The following is a 20,083-nucleotide window of genomic DNA, read 5'->3' on the forward strand; positions in this document are numbered from 1 at the left end:
AGCAGAGAACTATGTATTTTAATTCTCGACACGTGACTTGTATCAACACCGTCAGGCGATTTAAAACGCTACTCGATAGAGTTAAAAAGCTAAAAAAGAAATTACACCGTGAAGAAAACATTGATACCGCGCGCGCTTTACAAAAATCGCCGAGTACCTCCGTTACCAAATGATAAACTTAAGGTTTAAAGCGACCTCTGATTATCGTGTCACAATTACAGATAAGTAATGCATGAATTATTTCACTTTAAAAAAATATGAACTTCGATCGTCTGAACTACCATCTTTTGTTCAATAATAATTTTCGCACCATTTCGTATCATCGTCCTTGATTCAGTCGGAATTCTTATAATCTTGTTTTCACAATTTCTATCCTTTTTCCAGTATCGCTGTCGATTGCTCGAGCCTATAAAAAAGATTGAAAGTTTCTTGGTTACATAAATGACGAGATAATTTAATTGTTTTAGGCGTAGAAATTAATTCTGTGTCTTTGCATTCGATCGTATATGACTGTAATTAAACAAAAATATTAACTCGTCATTTTATTAAGCTAAATTACCAACCCTCTATGTTTTCAAGTTACTGATTTCCATCACGATGAATCTACATACACGTAAATTTCAAACTTATGCCCATTACAATTTATAAAAGTTGGAAAAAGGGAAAACCATGAAAATCCCCAAATTGAAAGTGTCCGTTACCATGATCGCAATACGCTGGTTTGGCCCAAACGGTGTCTAAGGTTGTTCTTCCTGTTGACGTTCCGAAAGGATAGAAAAATGAACGGTCGATCGGTCTTCCATTTATTGTCTTAATAACATATAGAACATGAGTTACAGATACATTATATACGTCTATTTATACGTATAGATACTTCATTCCTCCATCATCATTCGCTCCCACGCTGGCGCAAACACGTTGCCTCTCATAAAGTCTTAAACGCTATCACCCACGCCGTACGCGATCGTGTAACAATAAACGCGAAACCTTATCTAACTACAAAAAAAAAAAAAACATCCCAACAAACAGTGAGATTAAAAATAGTCTCGCCAACGATTGACACTTAACGGGCCAAAAGAAAAATATGAGAAGTAAAAGGTAAAAGGAAACAATTAATCGAACGCTGCGTGGTTCGTCATTGAGCGGCTACAACCTGTTCGCCGTTCCATTTATAGCGAAAGTATAGCTCATAGTGATCGTTGTATCAGTCTGAAGTGACATTGCTTTCTTTTGCGGAGGAACACCTATTCAGAAGTCAATTCGATTAACCCTCTACCACGCTACTTTTTTGGTTTGTAGAATCCTTAGTTACTCGGGCCATGAATTAATTAATTTCCAGAGTTAAATAATAGATAGTCGATGCAGCTATTAGATGGTTTCTGTATAAAATCATTTCCTCGGTTAACTGTACAGCGATTGTTTATACCACATTTTCGAGTGGGTGCTTTAAACAGTAAAGGGTTATTTTGATGTATGAACAATGTCGTTTAGGAAAGAATATTTTACAATTGATGTTTGCGATGAAAATGGCGCAGGTGTATAAGCCACCTTTCCATATTACATTTTCCAGGTTTGAATTGCTACATTTTTCAACATTTTAAACATTTCGATTATAGAATAATACATGTGTTTTCGTGATAACAACAATTTAAGATATTCCGTGCAACAATTAAAAGAAGAGAAAGGCCTCTTGAAGTAATCGTTTTCGATCCTTAACAAGTCTAACAATTGTTTCTTATAGTTTAAATTTGTGAAACAGATGGAGTTGCGAATTGGCCCCTGAATGGTTCGGTTAACAATGATTCGTACAACAATGAGACTTCGATCAAATTTCTGCGACGTACAAATGATTAAATAGATTAAAAACAACGATGAAAGAAACTGTATAAAAAAATATATATATATTTCATACGCAGTTTCGTGGAGTATTGTAAAACAAATGTAGACAGTAGAATAGCTGTTTCTTCTTCTTTTTTTTTTTTTTTTTATTTAATTCAAAGTTGAAGTCCACGGCGCGCGAAATGAATGAATTAGTATCCTCCTTTCACGACGAACGTATGTGTTATAAATAAGCGTGTACGTATGGGTACAATTCTCGATTAAACATTGTTCACTTTGCACAGTGCGAAGAATGTGTGTAGATAATGAAGAATATTTCAAACACTTGCTTTTTCTTTATATTTATGCGAAGAATCTCGCACGGATTTAAAGAGGAAAGGTGTTTCGGTGTGGGTGCAATTGTCGGTACCGTGGTCTTCGACCAATAAAAAAAAAAAAAAAAGAAAAAACAAGAAAATAAAGAATCGAACACTGTGATTATTTTATATCAGTAATGGTCTCCGTGCGACATTCAGTTTTTCACGATTGAAACTCAACATTGCACTTTTGTTTCATAGTCTTTCGTTTAACAACTGACGTGTAACATATCGCCAGTTGCAGGAACAAAATACCCTAAATAATCTGGGATATTCTCACCTGCAAACCTCGATACGTTTCTGATGAGTGAACTGAAGATTTTGCGCGTCTTTTGTCGCGTTTGCAGAAATGAAAAACACGTGCTAAGAAAATGAAATATTGATTCAGATATTCCTAAAGTATTCTTACTAAATTAAATTGATGTGTAAAACAATGAGTCGAAACGTTAAATTAAAGATATCTGTATGAATATTATTATATTAATTTATGAATCACGCGTTTTTCGTATCTACCACGAGTGCACAAAGTTTGCAGTCCACCGTTGAGTATTATCGTTTCGTGTCAGGGAACAACATATGGTATGCGCCGTGATTCGTACCAACATCGAACATGAGGCGATTCCTCGTCAAAAATACATCGAAAACGTGCAACACATTCTTCTCGTACGAGGCATCCTTTCGAAGAAATCATACATCGAAAGTTGTTACTAACGCATGGACACCGCAGTTGCGATCAACGATCTTCGAGGGCATTTTTCTCGAGAACAATAACTCTAATTGAAAAATTATATCCCACAGAATCGATGTACTTTGCGATGAAAAATCGAATCACACGGCAGCCTACGTAATAATCTGTCAATGGTATACAAGTAATGTTTGTAGAATCCATAACGCGACTCGTTGGCGTACGTTTCTTTCTAAATATTTCTCAAACTCTCAACAACAGGTAAATTTAATGGGTTCGTTACTCTCTAACTGTTATATCAACATAGATCCACGCTTTGGAGCTCTGAATAAGAGCTTTCTTATTGTTACTTTTCCTTGGTGCTTGGAAAAGCAAGAACGACCTTACATTCGAATAAAAAGACAAAATTAGAAACAAAATAGACGAAAGCAAACAACAGCACTATAACGTGAATAACTCGCAAAACAATTCCTGATCGATTCTCGGAGCCCGTCCGTCGCTGATCGTTCATCCGTTTGTTTCACAGCCGAAATAAAGCAAAACATAAAATTTCATCGCTAAAAATCCATATGAGAATTAAAAGAATAGTGTAAACGCGGATTAAAATTAATTAAAAGTTACGAAGTAAAAATAAACCGTTTTAATTGATCAGACACATTTATCAACGCTTTCACGCGCTCTTTTGGTCGTTTTCTCGCACACTCTCGCACGCAATCACACTCTCACACGTGCGCACAGTCTTTCTCTCGTTGTTTCCCTCGTAATTCTTATTCATTGTAGATTTCACGCTCGTTTGTCCATTTTTTTTCCCTCATTGTTTCATTAAAAACTGCAAAAGGCTCGGCAATTGGACGAAAGCTCACGGCTCTACGGACTAGAGGTGCGACGTATATGCTTACGTGTACGTTACATATAAAAATATACTACCGTTGCGGTTATGGTTTTCCGTTAGATTATTCGTCTCGAACGTAGAAACGTTTCCCTCGAACGGAGAACGAAAACGATCGACGATTTCCAATTTTTATCACGAGTACGCATTTTCTTGTGCTCCTCGTATTTTCACCTTATAAATAAGCATTCGCTGATTCGCAAGACTAGAAGGCTTAATGATCAACTTGATTAATGGAAAAGATATAAATCTCAATATACAACGAATAACAAATGTTAAATTCATAAGCAATCTTTTTAAAAACAAAACATAATATGAAACAGATTAAATTAAACGCAGCTTAGAAAAAAAACAACAAATATTTCTACGTTCGAGACCAGCAGTTATAGTGTTTCGTGGGCGACGATTAACAAAAATAATTCGTCCCAAATAATTTCGATAACCTCATTTTCAACGTGTGGAAGAATATGATTGCTAATCAGAATAGAAATCCGCTTTGTTTTACATGTAAATATATATCCACACACACAGAGTAACCAGAGAAGGCTTCCATTCGATTTGAATAACATACGCTTGAATAGTATGAATATTAGGCCTCGATAACGGTGGCTGCCTCAAATTAATTCCAACGATTCTCTATTCAGTCGAAGTGCAGAAATCTCAGTAGTGCAGAGTTGGGCAGTGATTACTTTGTGATTGCTTTGTGATTGCTGTGCGATCTCTAAACTACATTCGTAATCAGTAATTCGTAACCTTTCGAAGCTAGTAAGGAGTTCGAACGCTGCATTTGTCGTATTTACCATGTATGAAAAACAGCTGCAAACACACATATGGAGAATATATATGTACTTGTGCAAAATAAAATATCAATACTACAATATTAATTCGTGATCTATTAGTCTGCGTATGTTTTTAAATTATTTTCCATACTAGCACACGCCATAAATGCATAAAGTTCACAGTCTACTGATTACTCGGTAACCATAATCGTGGATTACATTTTGCCCAACGCTGCAACGACGGAGGAACGCCGCAAGAGACTGCATCTTATTGCACCAAGTTACTTCCGATTTTAATTAATCATTTTCGCAGCCGTTTCAGATTAAGTAGCGGCGATAAAAGCAATCGTTCGTGAAGAAAACTTTTACAAAATATTAGGATATTTCCATAGAAGTGCTATCTCGTGATATCGATTATCGAGGCTGTTTAACTTTCGTGTTTCGATTGTTTCACCGAGCGTTATTAGAATTAGTACTGGTTCGTGGCTATTACAGTCTATTGCTTATCACGAGGCAACGTAATCGGGATCAGCGATTCTCTAGAAAAACTTTAAGAGATTATCCACCTTTTGAATCAATTCTTCTGTGTCCAATCCTCGTTTCAATCGAATTCGTTTATTTTTCTAAGGTTTCACGAAGCGTGGACTTTCTTTCCCTTTGTATGCTTTCAATTTTCACTGACTTTGTAGGACTCGTCGTTCGAGTTCAACCACTCTTTTCCATTTGTCGACAATTTAATTTAGACCTCGATCGATCGCCAGCCTGGATCGCGCTGACAACGCTATCACTACCACTCGCACAGTATCGCGCGAGCAATTCATTCGTCATTCATTCTTCGTGCAGAAGGCTGGCCAGAAACGTGCGCGAAATTTTTTACCACGAATACGCGACATTCACGGTATGACCCCCTTCCAGCTAAAACTCAAAGATCTTAACCTCTTGAGGGATGAATTTTAAATGGATCATTCTTTTTTTATCCGATCAAATACTTACAAATAAAAGCAATTCTTATCTGTAAATCGACTGCGACATACAAATATTCGAATCCGGAATAAAATCTCTACAACGAAGACGTCAAAGGATAAAACAATAAGTTACGCAGAAAATGATATATGTAGAAAGTTAAAATCATTCGAGCCCAATAAAAGAAACTGGACAATGTGAATCGATGATATGAACGCTGCAAATAAATTTCGTCGCAGTTCTGGCACCTCAGCATTAATATATAATATAATAGACACGTCGTACGATGGCACTGGATCGGATTGGCACAGGTCGACCACTATCGTTTCGAACAGAGAAAAAGCTTTTGAGAAGTTTCGATGACTGCTGTCACCTTTTTCTCATCGATCGAAGTGAAAACGTAGAGACACTATCGGTGAAAACAAACTTTCATAGGTGAGACCAAACTGATCGATCAGTTTGTTCGTTACGTCGTCGATGGATAAAAAAATATTTTCTTTTTGCAGGCGTTAACAGTTTGTCGAGAAGTCGTTGTCAGTGTTTGAAACAAAATGAACAGAACGATTAATAGTACGAATGTTAAAATTTTTGGTTCTGGAGTTGGACCACCTACTAGTGCGAGTACACTTGGATTCGCGAGTGAGTACCAGCGGCATCAGCGGAGGAGCAAGTCACCCAAGTGTTGCACGTGCGCAAGGCAGATGCGTGCGAGACCTCCGCTGGAGACGCTGATAGTTCCTGAGAGTTTTGGTAAACCCAAGTGTACTCTACAGAGGTACTTATTTTGCACTTATCCCTTCAGGATAATATTCCCAGTTACCATAGATGATCCAACTCCAACATGTTCTTCAATGTTCAATGCTTGTACTTTCAATTGTTCTGTTTATCTGGTTTCCTATGAAACAAGCAATCACGACTAGACAAAAAAGGAGCTTCCAACTTTACCTCCGCAGTACAGTACCATTCACAACAGTTTATCTCACAACTTTCCATAATTACAGCACTCCTATCGATCCTCAAGATCCTTGTCCCTCATCGGCGAATCTCTCGTTACGCTCGACTTTATAAAATTAGGTACTTTCTAGGAACGTGTAAATAATAATCTCTGCTCTCCTAGATGCGTGTGGATCTCTTCTCTTCAAGTTCTCCGAATCCTCTCGTTCCTCGCTCGGGTAACTTGAACCCTCGGAAAGAAAGTCGCAGGCGTAGAACTCTCCATGTCGATTCACTCTTTGAAGCGTTTGTCTCGAGTATGTACTGTTCGCACGCTGAGATAATAAAACCGCTTAAATTGTCAGAAACTGACGTGCATCGGAAAACTATAGAGCTCAGGAGCAGCCCACCAGTCTGGTCTGTCCTCTAGCGACTCAGCTATGCATTAGGAACGAGCGTGGGCAACTGAAGAGGCCCCCCTCAGACGTATTCTCTCAACGTCCGAACAGTACACTTCCTTATGCAAACATGGTACGATAAACGTGTAAAAATTTGTCAGTCTAACGGTCCCGTCAAGTTCTCTCAAGTCCACTCGATGTGCTCCATCGTGAAAAATGGCAGGAAAAAATAATTGACGTCGATGTGTACGCGAGTGTGTACGTGATCCCGGTCACTCCGATCCGTCTTGTTTTCCATCGACTCGTAGGACAGTTCTGTACAGTAGGTACACGATTAGGAACGTTTATTAGATCCGTGGGCTCCCTTGCCTATGTCTTGGGCCCTTTCCAGACTCCCATCTTTGAAAAGCATCCCCAGGCTCCCCTGTCGCGGCTATCCGTGCAGACACCGAACCACAGCAGGGTCCATCAGTAGAACATCGGCGTCCAGTCGTGTTGGTGACTGTCAGAGGACGTGATCGGTATGTAACCAACCGGCGACGACGCTGGCAAACACTGGAAACAGTAATTGGCCCCTGCGTTGTTGTCCCAGTACTGCTCGCCCTTGCACTGAAACCTCACGGCAAACTCCAACCGCTGACCTACCGCCAGAGTGTGACAATAGAGCACGAACGCGAACTTATCGCTGAAACCGTCACAGGAGTTAGGCACGTAGGTCGCCTGCAGGTCGCTGAAGTTCCGCCACGAGTTCAACGTGTATCTGATGTGCACCGACTTGTGGAAGTCTAGGTTGATCACGCGCACCGTGCCCTGAATGCAGAAGGAGACTGGGTCCTGGACGAGGGCGTTCTCCAGGCATACGCGACGCTCGCGCACCAGGTCCAGGAAGTTCGCCTGGCCGCCTGGTTGCTGGAACAGAGGTACCAGAGTTCTGTCCAGCTTGCGAGGGGAAAAGGCTGACGACGAACGTCTGCTGTCCAGGTTGTTCCAGGTGTTCGGTAGGCTGTTCACAGGGCTGGTGTCCTTCTGGAAGCTATCGTCGTAGATTAGGTCGCTGTAAGCCGAGTTGGGGATCTTCGGGATCTCGTCCAAGAACGTCCGCACGTCTGCAAGGTCCAAGCCAAGGACGTCTGCGAATCGAACGATCTTCTTTCTCCCAGGCGTGCTTGGAGGGGTCTTTCCAGTCTTCAGGGAGGAGCAACGTCTGATCTTCTGCGGTCGTTCCTCCTCCTCTTCCTCGATGATATCGTCATCGCAAGATTCTTGGCTTGCTATAGGAACGTCCTCCCTGACGGCGGGGCTGGTGGCGATTTTCTCTAAGAGAAGAACCATTTTGTCTTCGTCGCAGCTGTTCGTCACGATTCCGTTCTCGATCTGCAGCTGGACCTCGTTCTTCAGCGTCGTCTCCGTCACCCTCTCCCCCGTGGAACACTCCACCGTTAGAGCTTCAGGGATGTTGATCATACTGCTGTACGTCGAGTGGTCGCCCGACTCGTTACTGGCTGTGTCCTCTAATTTCAAAGTAGACATGTTCTTCGACAGTTGCGTGACAGGATCGCTGGATTCTTCATCGCGTGGAAGGTCATCTTCGTTCGTGTTCTCCGAAGTATCCGAGGAGTCTTCTTTCGCGAGGTTCCTGGCGTTCTTGATGTTCTCCAGCTTTCCGTTCTCCATGATCCCATTGACAAAGTCCACTTCGTCAAAGTCATCCTTCTGTGTGCTTTCATCCCTCCTGCTCAGCTCGCGGGTGATCCTAGCCCCGTGAGCGGGTATCTCCGAGTCCGAATGCGACTTAGGCAGCCGATTCTGAAGAATACTCGTATTAGGACTGAGTCTAGAGGGGCTCTCGTCCTGGAAGGACATGGTGCTCTCGTCGAAGGTGCTCCAAAGAGACTCGTGACTCGCCGAGGTGGTCTCCAACGAGCTCCTCTCGTTCGAGTCCTCCGAGTTGCATACCAGCTCCTCTTTCCTTAGCTCCTTGTCCCCGATGTTGTTCCTTCTCAGCGAGGAGCTGGACTCTGAGGTGTCCTCTGAATGTGCCACGGTGATTTCTGGCCTCCTACGATACACCAGGCTTTTGGTCTTGGTCGTCTCGCAACCATTGGAGAGGGTCGAGGTCACCTCGCTGTCGGAGGTGGTTATGGGGTCGAAGTAAACCTCGTTTTTCGTTTTCTCTGGATCTGAGGACTCTGGGTCGAAGTAGATGTCTGAGGAGTCGCTGTCTGGGGACGTTCCCGTCATGGGGGACGCGAAGAGGCAGCCAGATTCTAGATCTTTACAGCCATTGGGCGTGCAATTGCAGGCATCGCGATGGTTGGCCTTGGGCACTTCGTGGTTTACCAGAAGATCCGCCACCTCGGCTGCCGTGGCTTCCTCGGCAGGTGACCTCAGACCATCGTCGAGATCCAGCTCGAAATCGTAGCATAGATCTGTTTCAGAACTGTGACGAGGCTGATGCTGAAGAACGTGGTTGTTGGAGGCTTTGTTCATCACTGGCTTGGCCGCGGAGGAGGAACGCAGCCAGGAGGTTTCTTTAGGCTTCGAGGAGTCCAGGTTGCGCTGTGATCCTTCTTCGCCACCTAGAGACGTCAGCCGTCGATGAAGACGTCTGGCGAACGCTTCCGCTCGTCCGCGACAGCTGCTAGGGAAGAGCGAACTGACCAGGCCACAGGAAGGGCCGCCGCCGTGGGCGCTGCCCGCCGAGTCTGTGCTGCCCATCTCAAGGACGGACGAGCCGGATGTCCCGTCGGCGTGCCTGCCCTCCGTGGGCGAGGTCGTGCTGCTACCCTGTTCTTCCGGGTCGCGACTTTCGCTGTTCGCCTGAAAAGTAAGGAAATAACCTGTTTAAAAACAAATACACTTGCTCGAGGCTCTTTCCTCATCTCTATTTTTGTTTAAATTTATAAATACATCTTCTAGGTGGTATCTAAAACTTTGAAGGCTTTGAGTGTCTATCTTGGAGTGTCTGTCCAGGTGTCTGATACAGTGGTGCCTGTCAAAGTGTCTATCTTGCACCGTCTATCCAATCGTTTCATTTTACAGTGTTTATCCAAATGCCCAAAGGTAAATAACGGATACATAGTATATAATAATGGTATAACGAATTTTTATAGTGCAAAATGTGGTTTCTTTGGAAGATGCAATTAAAATTAATATTACACAAATTCAATATTACGAAGCTTTGGATGTGGTTCCACTTTCGTACTGCTTAGATATTATCGAGAAGCTTAAAATACCGTATTTGTAATACCGCTGCGTATCAGCCCACTTATTAGATTCCTCCCTGGCGCGTCGGAATTGAGTTGTCGTCGCACATCTGTCGATAGCGAGGAGATAAATACTTTATCGTATTTATATTAATAATATCTACAGAGTGGCTCTAGAATACAGAGAAAACACTGTGGATCGAATCCACGATACGGTGTATAAATTTAGTCATCCCCATATCTGGTATTCGGCTCGTAAATCTTGGTTTCCATTTAATACAGGGTGAACGCTTTTGGTGCCGCAGAATAGAATTACGCTGTTTCTTAACACCGTAGCCAAAGGGAGAAAGACGAGGAAGAAAAGTCAATTGAGTTTAATTTAATCCGCCTGCGAAAATAACCGAAGAAACAGCTGCGGGATGAGCGCGATGCGCATAAATCGAAACGAATGGGCGCCGGTGACGTTGACGAGGACACGCGAAACGAACGGTCCAAAGGATCTTCCGCGACTTCCTCCAATCATAACGCGACAACCTGTGTTATTTTAGCAATCTAGCTTAATGCGTTATCGTAATAAAAAATCAGTATTGCCGAGGCATAAGTTTTGAGAGATTAAAGTTGGTTTCAGTTGGTAGAAATGAAATGTGAATATGTTTAGCGTTAATATGTGGATGTAGCAATTTTACAATGTTAAAGTTAATTAAATTTGGAACCGAGAAGAACTTGATTTGTAAAATGGCATGCTATTGGGGGCGCAGAAGACGCTCGTAATCTAAACAGACACAGTAGAAGCCTCCTCGACGCTGTAACAGTTACTTATGATGTACGTCGAGCACACAATCGTATTATTACCTCCCCCTCGCCTCTGCAGTGACAACCGTCATTACAATGTTATTATAATAGCTTCGAATTACGTCCACCGATCGTCGTACTGTGTAACATCGGGCTGCAAACATCCTTGAATGGAAATAACGTCGTTCTATTTACGAGCCTTCAAAATTGCTCAGGGTGGGGGCATTCAAAACGGGTCGCCTGGATAACACGTTTATTTTTGAAGGTACATACGAAGCTCAGTCTTAGGGGCATTAGTCTGTCAATCATTAGAAGCGAGGAAAATTAATGGTTTCGACATGTAGAAAATAATTAATAATTCCAATTATAAAAACTACGTGGCTGTAGAAAATTCATGTTAGTTGCACTTAAAAATGGAAGGTTCAAGGTGTAAATTTGCAAAGCTTTTAAGCATTCTCTTTTTATGCTACCTGGTCGATTAACTCGATCATCGTTAATTATTCTACGATGGCGGCTTCTTTGTAAACAAGATGGCGAACATGAACCCGCGTTAATGACATCGCGAAGAAATTTGAGCGGAGATCACAAGGTTGGCTCACGGCCACGATGCTAATAGAAAGAGTGAGCGCAGGAAATGCGGATGATGGTCGTCATCTCGACCTACGTGTCGACATTTCGACGATGCAACCAACCGCTACAAAATAATGGCGCCGCAATACTTCTAACGATAAATATTTCAATGAATTTAATATCGAATACAGAAGAATGTTCGACGAATAAAAATGATTTAAATCTGTGGCTGTAAATAATCCATTAGTATACTATCGTTGATCGTGACTTTAAAAAATAGAAGTTATTGAGAATGTACACCGAAACAAAGCAAAATGCAATTTTGCGTATTTTTGTGATTGTATTATTGAATCTTGTATTGCGATGGGTATTTTAAAAATGATCGAAAAGTTCCTGGGATACTGACCTCGAGAAAGTATGGTCGCACTCTCACCTCGAATTCGACGTTGCTGTCGGAGGAGTCCATGGGCACTCGCAAGCAAATCAAGCAACAAAAACAGAAGAAAGACGATCGGGAAAGCAAACGCAGTCGCGAAACGTACACATGAAGACGAAGAGTGGAAGAAACGCCCTCGTTTCGCCTTCTGCTTTGCAATCGCAGAGCTCTGGCAATTATTTTTGGCGCCGAGCTCACCATAGCCGATCATCGAGAGCAATTGGTCAAGAAATGGAGCGTGATGACCACCATGATTCGTCCCCCGGAACCGATCGCGCCCATATCAATCATCGAATTTCAATGGAAATGCAAAACTAACAATGACAGTGTCGTTGGCGAGGTTCGACTTCATCGTCCGTGAAAATTAACTAATTTTAAGAACACAGACTAAAGAAATAATAGCTTGAACTGTCGTGGGGTGAAAAATAATTATTGTACATGAATGTAATGGATCAATGATTCTTTGAGCATTTTATTTTGAATTTCTTATACCATGATCGTGCTGCTTATTACAAGACATTATATTTTTAAAACAAGAGAGCAAATTCCCTTCAAGTTTGTATTTCACACCAAAAGAGACTTAAATTTCTTTGATCTTTTGCTAAAACTGATTCGAACTCTGTCGAAATACCAATTTTGAAATCGACCTATCCTCGAATAGGTGCTATAACCCTAAATATAAATCATAAAGTCATCTGGCTCCCCAAAAATATGAAACGACGTGGTACCACGTCAACGACTGGCAGTCGTAGGTATAAAACTGTCGTAAAATAACGTCAGCAGGTAGCAGCATATGTTAAACTTTATTTTGCGAGTAATTTATCGGTCGTTTCTGATCGAGTCTATCATGTTCCGAACGTAAAATATTCGATTCCAAGAATAGAATCCACGGGGGAGGAAGCTGGCTTCGGAAAAACAACAATTTTTTTTTTCAATGTTATCGAGGAAACATTTTCTAAATATCACACGAGCCTGCGTGAAATAGGGACGATATAAATACCATTGGCAAAGAATCAGTTCTGCCTACCCACTTTCCGCTGAACTGAGAAATTCCTCGAGAGACTCGCGCGTCTTTCAATGCTCGCTTGTTTATTAACATTTAAGTTTTGTTTAGTCGCTTCCTGAAGTGAACCTGTAGTGCATCTAAAAGTCTTCTTGAGATTCAATTAATTAAGTAGGAACATTTTAAATGCAAGCGCAGAACAATATTTAGCTTCAATTTCAATCTAAATTTAGCCTAAAAATCGTTCAGATTCTCAGATTGAAATTGAAACAGTCGAACAAATTTTATTCGACGAGTAGAAAATGAAATACTGTTCGTCTAATTGTTTGTTATTCGAAATAGTTATCTGCATAATCCTTTCGCCCTTCCCTGTGGCTTGACAATTATCGTTTGTCGTCGCAATTTAATCGTGCGAACCGAGCCGCCGAATGCTCGAATCAGCCTCGACCGTGGCGGCAACGCGATACTGATCGCAGGAAAGATCAACTCTTGCAACGATCAACGAATTAGATAACTTCTAACACAATTCCGTGTGTTGCGTCACTTTGGGCACGTTCGTGGCGCGGCTCCAGGGGAATCTGTGTTTAAAACTTGAACTGATTCGTTAAATGGCATTGGAGGATAGCGAAGGCTGCATTATAATTAGAGGAAGTAGATGATAAGGGAACATGAAAATTCGATCAGAATGATTTTCCAAAGGAGACTTCAGGATTTTGGTTCTTAATAACAAGTCCCGGATGCAACGATATAATTTTTGCAAAATTTGAACAAAATCCTGAAAAATGGTAATAGATAATAATAATAATAATAACTACAGCCAATATTTCTCCAAAATAAAAAGAAAATCTACTCCTATCACAACTAATCAGTGCCACACGACTTCCCAAAGTCTGAACTTCCAAATACAGAACAAACTTTAAGAAATCTTCCAAAGTGAAGGAGTTATACCTCCCAAAAAAAAAATTCAAATACGGGGAGAAAGTGCTATGGCTTGCGTTTTAGTCGGAGAGAGCGCAATCGTTGCCCTCAGCGTGCACGCGTTACTGCAGCTCCTCCTGGTGATTTTTTTTCACTGGTCAAGATTGCACCTCGACTGGCCAGGGAATCGTAAAGTTTCTTTATCTGGATCATAAATACAGAAAGGAGCACACGGACGGTTTCGCCCGCGGGTCGAAGCGTGTCGAAGCCAGGGCGTTCCCGTGACTGGAATACGACGTGCACGTCGATGAGACTTGGAGGCCAACAGCCTCGAAGTCTCGTCTTACATAACGATTATCTATCACGCAGGCCTAGACTTCCGATAGACGAGCGACCGTGTGTTGCGGGCAGACATAGCGGCCACGCGTGCGATTGTGTACAATGGGAAAACAGATGTAGTTCCTTTGATACCATTCGATGCCGATCACTCCTTTTCTGCTGGATTAACATTACCTTTGCACTCGTACGAAGACATTAACCCTTTAACACGTTGATCGCCCACATGTGGGTGACAGTGCTTTCCACTGAAGAACTAAACAAATTAATTCCGAATGTCGAGCATCAAAGGAAATGAATTTAAACCAAATTCATGAATTTTGATGAAATTACAAGAATAAATACGACAATAAATGTTTGATTATGCAGTCTCGAATAGTTTAAATAATATTTGATTTTAGTAGAAATTTTAAAGAATATTTGTCTGGCAGTCAACGTGTTAACTGCGAAGAGCGTATATATCCTCGAAAATTATTCTTGGAGAAATTTTGATATTCGTCAAATCGACAATTAATGCTTCTCATGATCGGGAATGTTATTTTTTCGAAAACCATTAGAATAACAATCTGAAACTTCGAGATGCAACTAAAATTAATATGAAACATTTATAACGTATGCAGTAACATTTAGTATTCGCTGTAAATATTAATAACAATCACGGCTCAGGATAAGTATTCGTCGAATTTCGTCGTGTGAATAAACTGTTATTGTCATCCTCTATAAGCTGATATTTTTTTTTTCAATTTTTAGAAGGTTTAATTGAGTCGTTCTCCCGCTCTCTATTTTCGATAACGGAGTGAATCGAATCATTATTTAATAATGACGTCCCGTAACGGTACGATCGATTATCCGGAATAGCTTCCCGATGCATGGCATTAGGAATCCCACTTTTAAAAATCTAACGCTTCCCAGCGCGCCGCGATAGGCATACCTAATATAGTCGGGAATAATTGAATGATTCAATGGTCACTGTCCGTATACGCGTATGATGACTCCGAGTCAGAAGAAGCCATTAAGTACGGCAACGTTAGCATCCACGTATCCAATGAAATGGTTAAATAATTTTAGAATAATTTTAGAATTTTGCCCCTTAATTATTCGTTACCGTTGTCGAGGCTGTAGAAGAAATGCGTACAGAAGAGAATGTCTAGGGTCGAACGCAAGCAGTTTGTACCTCGTCTCGTTTCTTCCAGGTGCAACGTTCTCCACTCGCGTAGGCACACGTACACGAATACACCGAGTCCTACGCATGTTTAAATTAGTGGTTGGCCTGCTCGCAGGAAGCCGACGATTACCGGCGCGTGTACCGGCAACGGATCACTGAAAATCGCTTCCGAACCGATCACCAGATTCACCGCTCATTTTTTATTTTCAACCCACTACAATTCATTTATTTAATTCACCATAATCCATAAACTCATTTATTCTATTTATTTAAATGGACGAGATTGGGGATAATGCTTCATCATCCTTTATCACATAACGTCCTAACGTATCAAAAATTGCTAAGTTAATTTATAGAAAATAAACAGAAGTTGAAGAATGTCATAAAAGAAAGAATCATATGGTCGCTTGTATTTTCAAAATTTTGGTTCAACCGAGTTTTTAATTAATTCAAGGCTCTGGAACGAGTACTCGTACCTCTAAAACCATGACCAAGAGTAAGAAGCATGATTCGAGCACGACAGCGTGCAGCAATTATTGCAGTTATTTACAGAGTGACCCTGAATGTCGTTAATACCGGACGTAGGATTCGTATTTTCCTCCAGTTTTAAAACTGCAATGCAACGTAAACAGATTGCATAATTCCATTGAAAAAAAAAACAGAAAATTAATAAAGTGAAGAATGAACATCGGACTACCGTGACGTATAGGAAGCAGAAACATTATGATGCTTAAGGATACCAACCTAAACAGATACAATTAAAATGGTCCAGCGGGGATCGAAGAAAACTACGCTCGAAATTGACCAATACTACAAAAGGTCCACCCGCCAGGGTGTCAAGAGCCGTTCCCTCTCTATTGTAACACATCTGTTTTATTTTCGCCCGATCGTTCACCGGCACAGTTTGAATCGTGACTACTTGACCCACGGCTAGGGCAGCCGTCGCAATTTATCGTGACAGATTTATCGCCTTCACTCCTACAAGGAGACCAAGCCAATCAACGCCGGGATCCCGTTCTAATTGATTAGGAACGAATTACGTGGGGCGACGCGATATATACTCGCGCGTGGGCTCGCGAGAAAACGCACGCCCTTCACTTTTTACACACTTCGTTAGAAACGACTCGCAGACAAATTAACGACCGTCGCCTTTCGCGATCCCCGATGGTTTCTACCGTGAATTTCTCTTCCACGACGATGATACACGACAGAGAGCAAGTTACCTGCTTGGAGCACTGGAAGTCAAACGATCTGTTTCGATCGTGTTTCTGGCGACAAATAGTGTCCGTTGTCTGTCGAGTCGAGGAAAGAAATATGGAAACTGTATGCGAGAATAGAACGTGCGTGGAATATGTGGTCTAACGATGGACAGAAATCTATTTTTCAATGATAGATGACGAATGAGAAGACTGCGTTCATGTCCACTTGTCGTAAAATAATCTTGACTGTACAAACAGCTCTCCTTCCTCTGTTGTATAAACTTTCCTTATTATAAATGATAAACGATGAATAGGAACGACATATTCGTGCCTTAAGATACACATATTGCTTGTCTACGTTTTGCAAACTGTTTTAGATCATATAAACAGCACCTCTTCGTCTAAGGGTTGTTTTTAACGCAGCCGTGCGTCGACCTTCGCTGATTTAATTTTAGCGAGCCATTCTGCGAAAAGTTTCATGAAAAGTGGCAACAAGTCGAGCGGTTTTACGCTTTTGATGGGCGGCGTACGTAACAATGGAATATACGAGACAATTAAGAGCTTCGCCTCGATGTCTCGTGTCGGGCGACTGCTGCAAAAGAAATGTATCAACGAAAGACAAACGGTTCTCAGCGAGACGTTTTGCTCTGAGATCGCCATTTCGGAAAGCACCAACGCAAACATTATTTAATTGTGTTCAAAATGCTTCTATGAACATTATGCTGTGCCAACGCGAAATTTTTGTTATACCTTGTACAGACGTTCGTTTCTTTGTATCTTACAAATCGTCTATTCTTGGCCGATTATTATCGCAATCGTTAATTTTAAGCTCAAGATACGATCGGTATCGAACCATTCGTTTACAAGGCTGATAACGATTCATAAGTCGGTAATAATGCTTGAAATTGCGAGTGATGATTGTACAGCACTTAATCAAACATTCAAACGCAAAAGTAGTACCTCGTTCCTTATCAGCCGCTCGACGATACATATAAATGATAAATGATAAAATAACCTGCGTTTTTATAAACGTTTAAAAAAATTTCTTTCGAGACGTTTTTTGGATTCCTCGTTCGTCGCAAAAGACGACGGAAAGGAAGCGATGGCAATCGATCGATGCGGTTGAATATTCATCGATACACCTTGTAAATATTGTAACGCGAGGCTACGGTGCCGCGGCGAGGGCCGACTCGTTACCAAGAATAAATAAAGCCGTGGTTTATATTTAGCCAAGATGGAAATCGACGGCGTTGTCTGCGCGTTTCTTAAGATCGTTTCGTACCGAGTTATGGACGTCGATCGCAGAGATCGATTGAACCCTTCGATAATCGTTCAATGTCAGAATCGTGGTGGCGTTAATCAGAATAAAAATATATAAACAATGTGAGTCTATGACTTCTCAGAGCTCTGTACAAAGGACTTACACTTATGGTTGCAGCCAAATTTTATACATTTATTGCTGACTGCCAATGGGACTAAGGACTACAGTGACATAAGCAAAACAAAATAAAAGTTTGATGTATGGAGAATACCTAAGAATTACTTTAAAAAACCATTTCAAATTTCTTGACCACACACGATGACGCGTGAATTGGCCCTGTAATAATGTACGAAGGCGTCCGATACATAGCGAAAATAAAATATAAAGGAACACGAGGAGAGGAACGACCCGTCAAGCTACACCACGTGTCCCTGTCTTGTCAGGGTGTCAGCTCATGGTGCAGCTTGATTTTCCAATGCGCGAAACGTCGAATTCAGTCGTGCGAATCGGGATGATTGCCAATTGAACGGAACATTTTTATTAACAGGATAAAAACGGGCTGACATTTCGCTGGTCACGATGTGTACATTGTCCCCCGAACCTCCTTTGGCAGACCACGCGAAATGACCACGAAAACACGTGCTTCTGTGTATATGCACGCGCGTGTGCATTCTGAAATGCACTTCTTGCGCACTCGCTCGTCCCTGTTGGTGTAAACCTGATTCAACGACCATGGATAGCTCAAGGTATGCAACCATTGAGAAATCCGACGTTTTTATAGTTAAACACGGGCTGTGGCTAGTAGTCATATTAGGTTCGGGATAGTGAACGCGAAGGAATGTTATTCTTCGAAATCGATCACTGCTCGCAGCTATTAAAATGGAATTTACAAACTAAGCATTACAAACTACTATAATAAACGCTGAACATAACCAAGAGACATGTGCACTAATGCAAAACGAAAGAAAAATATTATTACATTAACTGTAGAATATATTTATCATACATAACGTATATCTTTTGTATTTCACTCATGACGCAACAAAACAGAGCAACAAGGTCTGCAAATTAATCCATCCTCGTTGTTTTGTCATTTTTCCACCCATAAATTTAAATACCATGGGTCGATGAATTTCAAGTAGAGAAATTGGCGGAAGTGCAACGAGGTTCGTCGTTGTCACAGCCCGGCACGTCAGTGAATACCAAGCGAGCCGTTTCTAAGACGGCAGAGAAAGTCGGTGACAAGTTCCGCCGGCTGTCTATTTTTAAAGTCGCACGGAATAAGATCGTTGCAACACTGTTATAGAGGCAAGCACGTGCAATCGTCGAATTAATCTAGACGCGCAACGGTGGCTGGCGTTCGCGCTATTTTCAATCATTGCTGTCGCCCATTGCTTTTCCTATCCTTTTCAATCAGTCTCGAGTGCATCAGGTACTTGGATTTAACAGAAGATTTAATGTAAGTTTCGTGGGATAGGTCTAGGTCGGAATTGGGGAATCACCTAGCATGATGGCTCAACGGAGTGCTAACTGCCGCGGATGAAGCTCGAGAGTTCCTTGGCTTGTTCCTATGTATTTCTACGATCTCCTAGGTCCAAGGACCTCTGGACAATGTTATCCTTCTACTAGCTCTTCATAATCCTCTTATTCCTAACCCCCATTTTACTAGCTTTAGCCAGCTCCGATAATTGCTTTGAAATGTGGAGAAGAAGATGGCATCCCTTATGAACACATGTGTTTAGGAAAAATCGAGAGTTTCCTGGCTCTGGTTCCTAGGACCTCTGAACTTTGTTATCCTTCTACTAGCTCTTCATAATCCTCTTATTCCTAACACCTATTTTACTAGCTTTAGCCAGCTCCGATAATTGCTTTGAAATGTGGAGAAAAAGATGGTATCGCCAGTGGACATCCATTCTTCCCGCAAATCAATAAACGCGTATTGATTTCCCACTTGCCAGAAACGATTACGCGATTTGCAAGTCGGGACTTTATAACGAGGATTAATTTCCTTCCTATTTAACCGAAGACTTACGAGTCGCAGATCCAATCGTCCGCGTCGCGAGAAAGAACGACGATGAGAAAACTTAGTCGAACGAACGATTAGATAAATCTCGCAGTGCTCGACGAATCTTACCTGGGTAATCGCGACAGATATCGTTAGATTAATGGCAAATGATCCTGCAACCTACAGCGGAGAGATCTACCGCGACAGGCACAGGAAAAGAGGGGAAGGAAAAAAGAAGCAACGACGAAACAGGAAACGATGCCAGACGGAGAAGCGAATCCTCGAGAAATTATCGATAGGGAAGCTCGCGAGTGCTGGCACGATAAGAACCTGAGATGGAATTTCAAATT

General features: G+C 41.6%; 1 protein-coding gene and 2 long non-coding RNA genes across 5 annotated transcripts in view; 1 reads left to right on the top strand and 2 right to left on the bottom strand.

Moving 5' to 3' along the window:
* Positions 1 to 790: 790 nt before the first annotated feature.
* The window catches only part of LOC128872390 (glycogen-binding subunit 76A), a 59,249-nt gene continuing 39,956 nt past the window's right edge, over positions 791 to 20,083 (bottom strand). For all 3 annotated transcript variants that reach the window (XM_054115025.1, XM_054115024.1, XM_054115026.1), the window contains exon 2: positions 791 to 9,662. In XM_054115025.1, the coding sequence (XP_053971000.1) occupies positions 7,311 to 9,560 (2,250 nt within the window). In that variant the 5' untranslated portion in view covers positions 9,561 to 9,662 and the 3' untranslated portion in view covers positions 791 to 7,310. The remainder of the gene's footprint in view (positions 9,663 to 20,083) is intronic.
* On the top strand, positions 9,533 to 11,668 carry LOC128872396 (uncharacterized). The gene is made up of 3 exons (XR_008456178.1): positions 9,533 to 9,669; positions 9,762 to 9,905; positions 10,331 to 11,668. It is a non-coding gene; the product is annotated as an uncharacterized LOC128872396 (long non-coding RNA).
* Positions 14,856 to 16,849, bottom strand: LOC128872395 (uncharacterized). The gene is made up of 2 exons (XR_008456177.1): positions 15,745 to 16,849; positions 14,856 to 15,590 (listed from the first exon to the last, which is right to left on the bottom strand). It is a non-coding gene; the product is annotated as an uncharacterized LOC128872395 (long non-coding RNA).

Source organism: Hylaeus volcanicus, chromosome 2 (assembly GCF_026283585.1).
Source record: "Hylaeus volcanicus isolate JK05 chromosome 2, UHH_iyHylVolc1.0_haploid, whole genome shotgun sequence".
Lineage (NCBI taxonomy): Eukaryota > Metazoa > Arthropoda > Insecta > Hymenoptera > Colletidae > Hylaeus > Hylaeus volcanicus.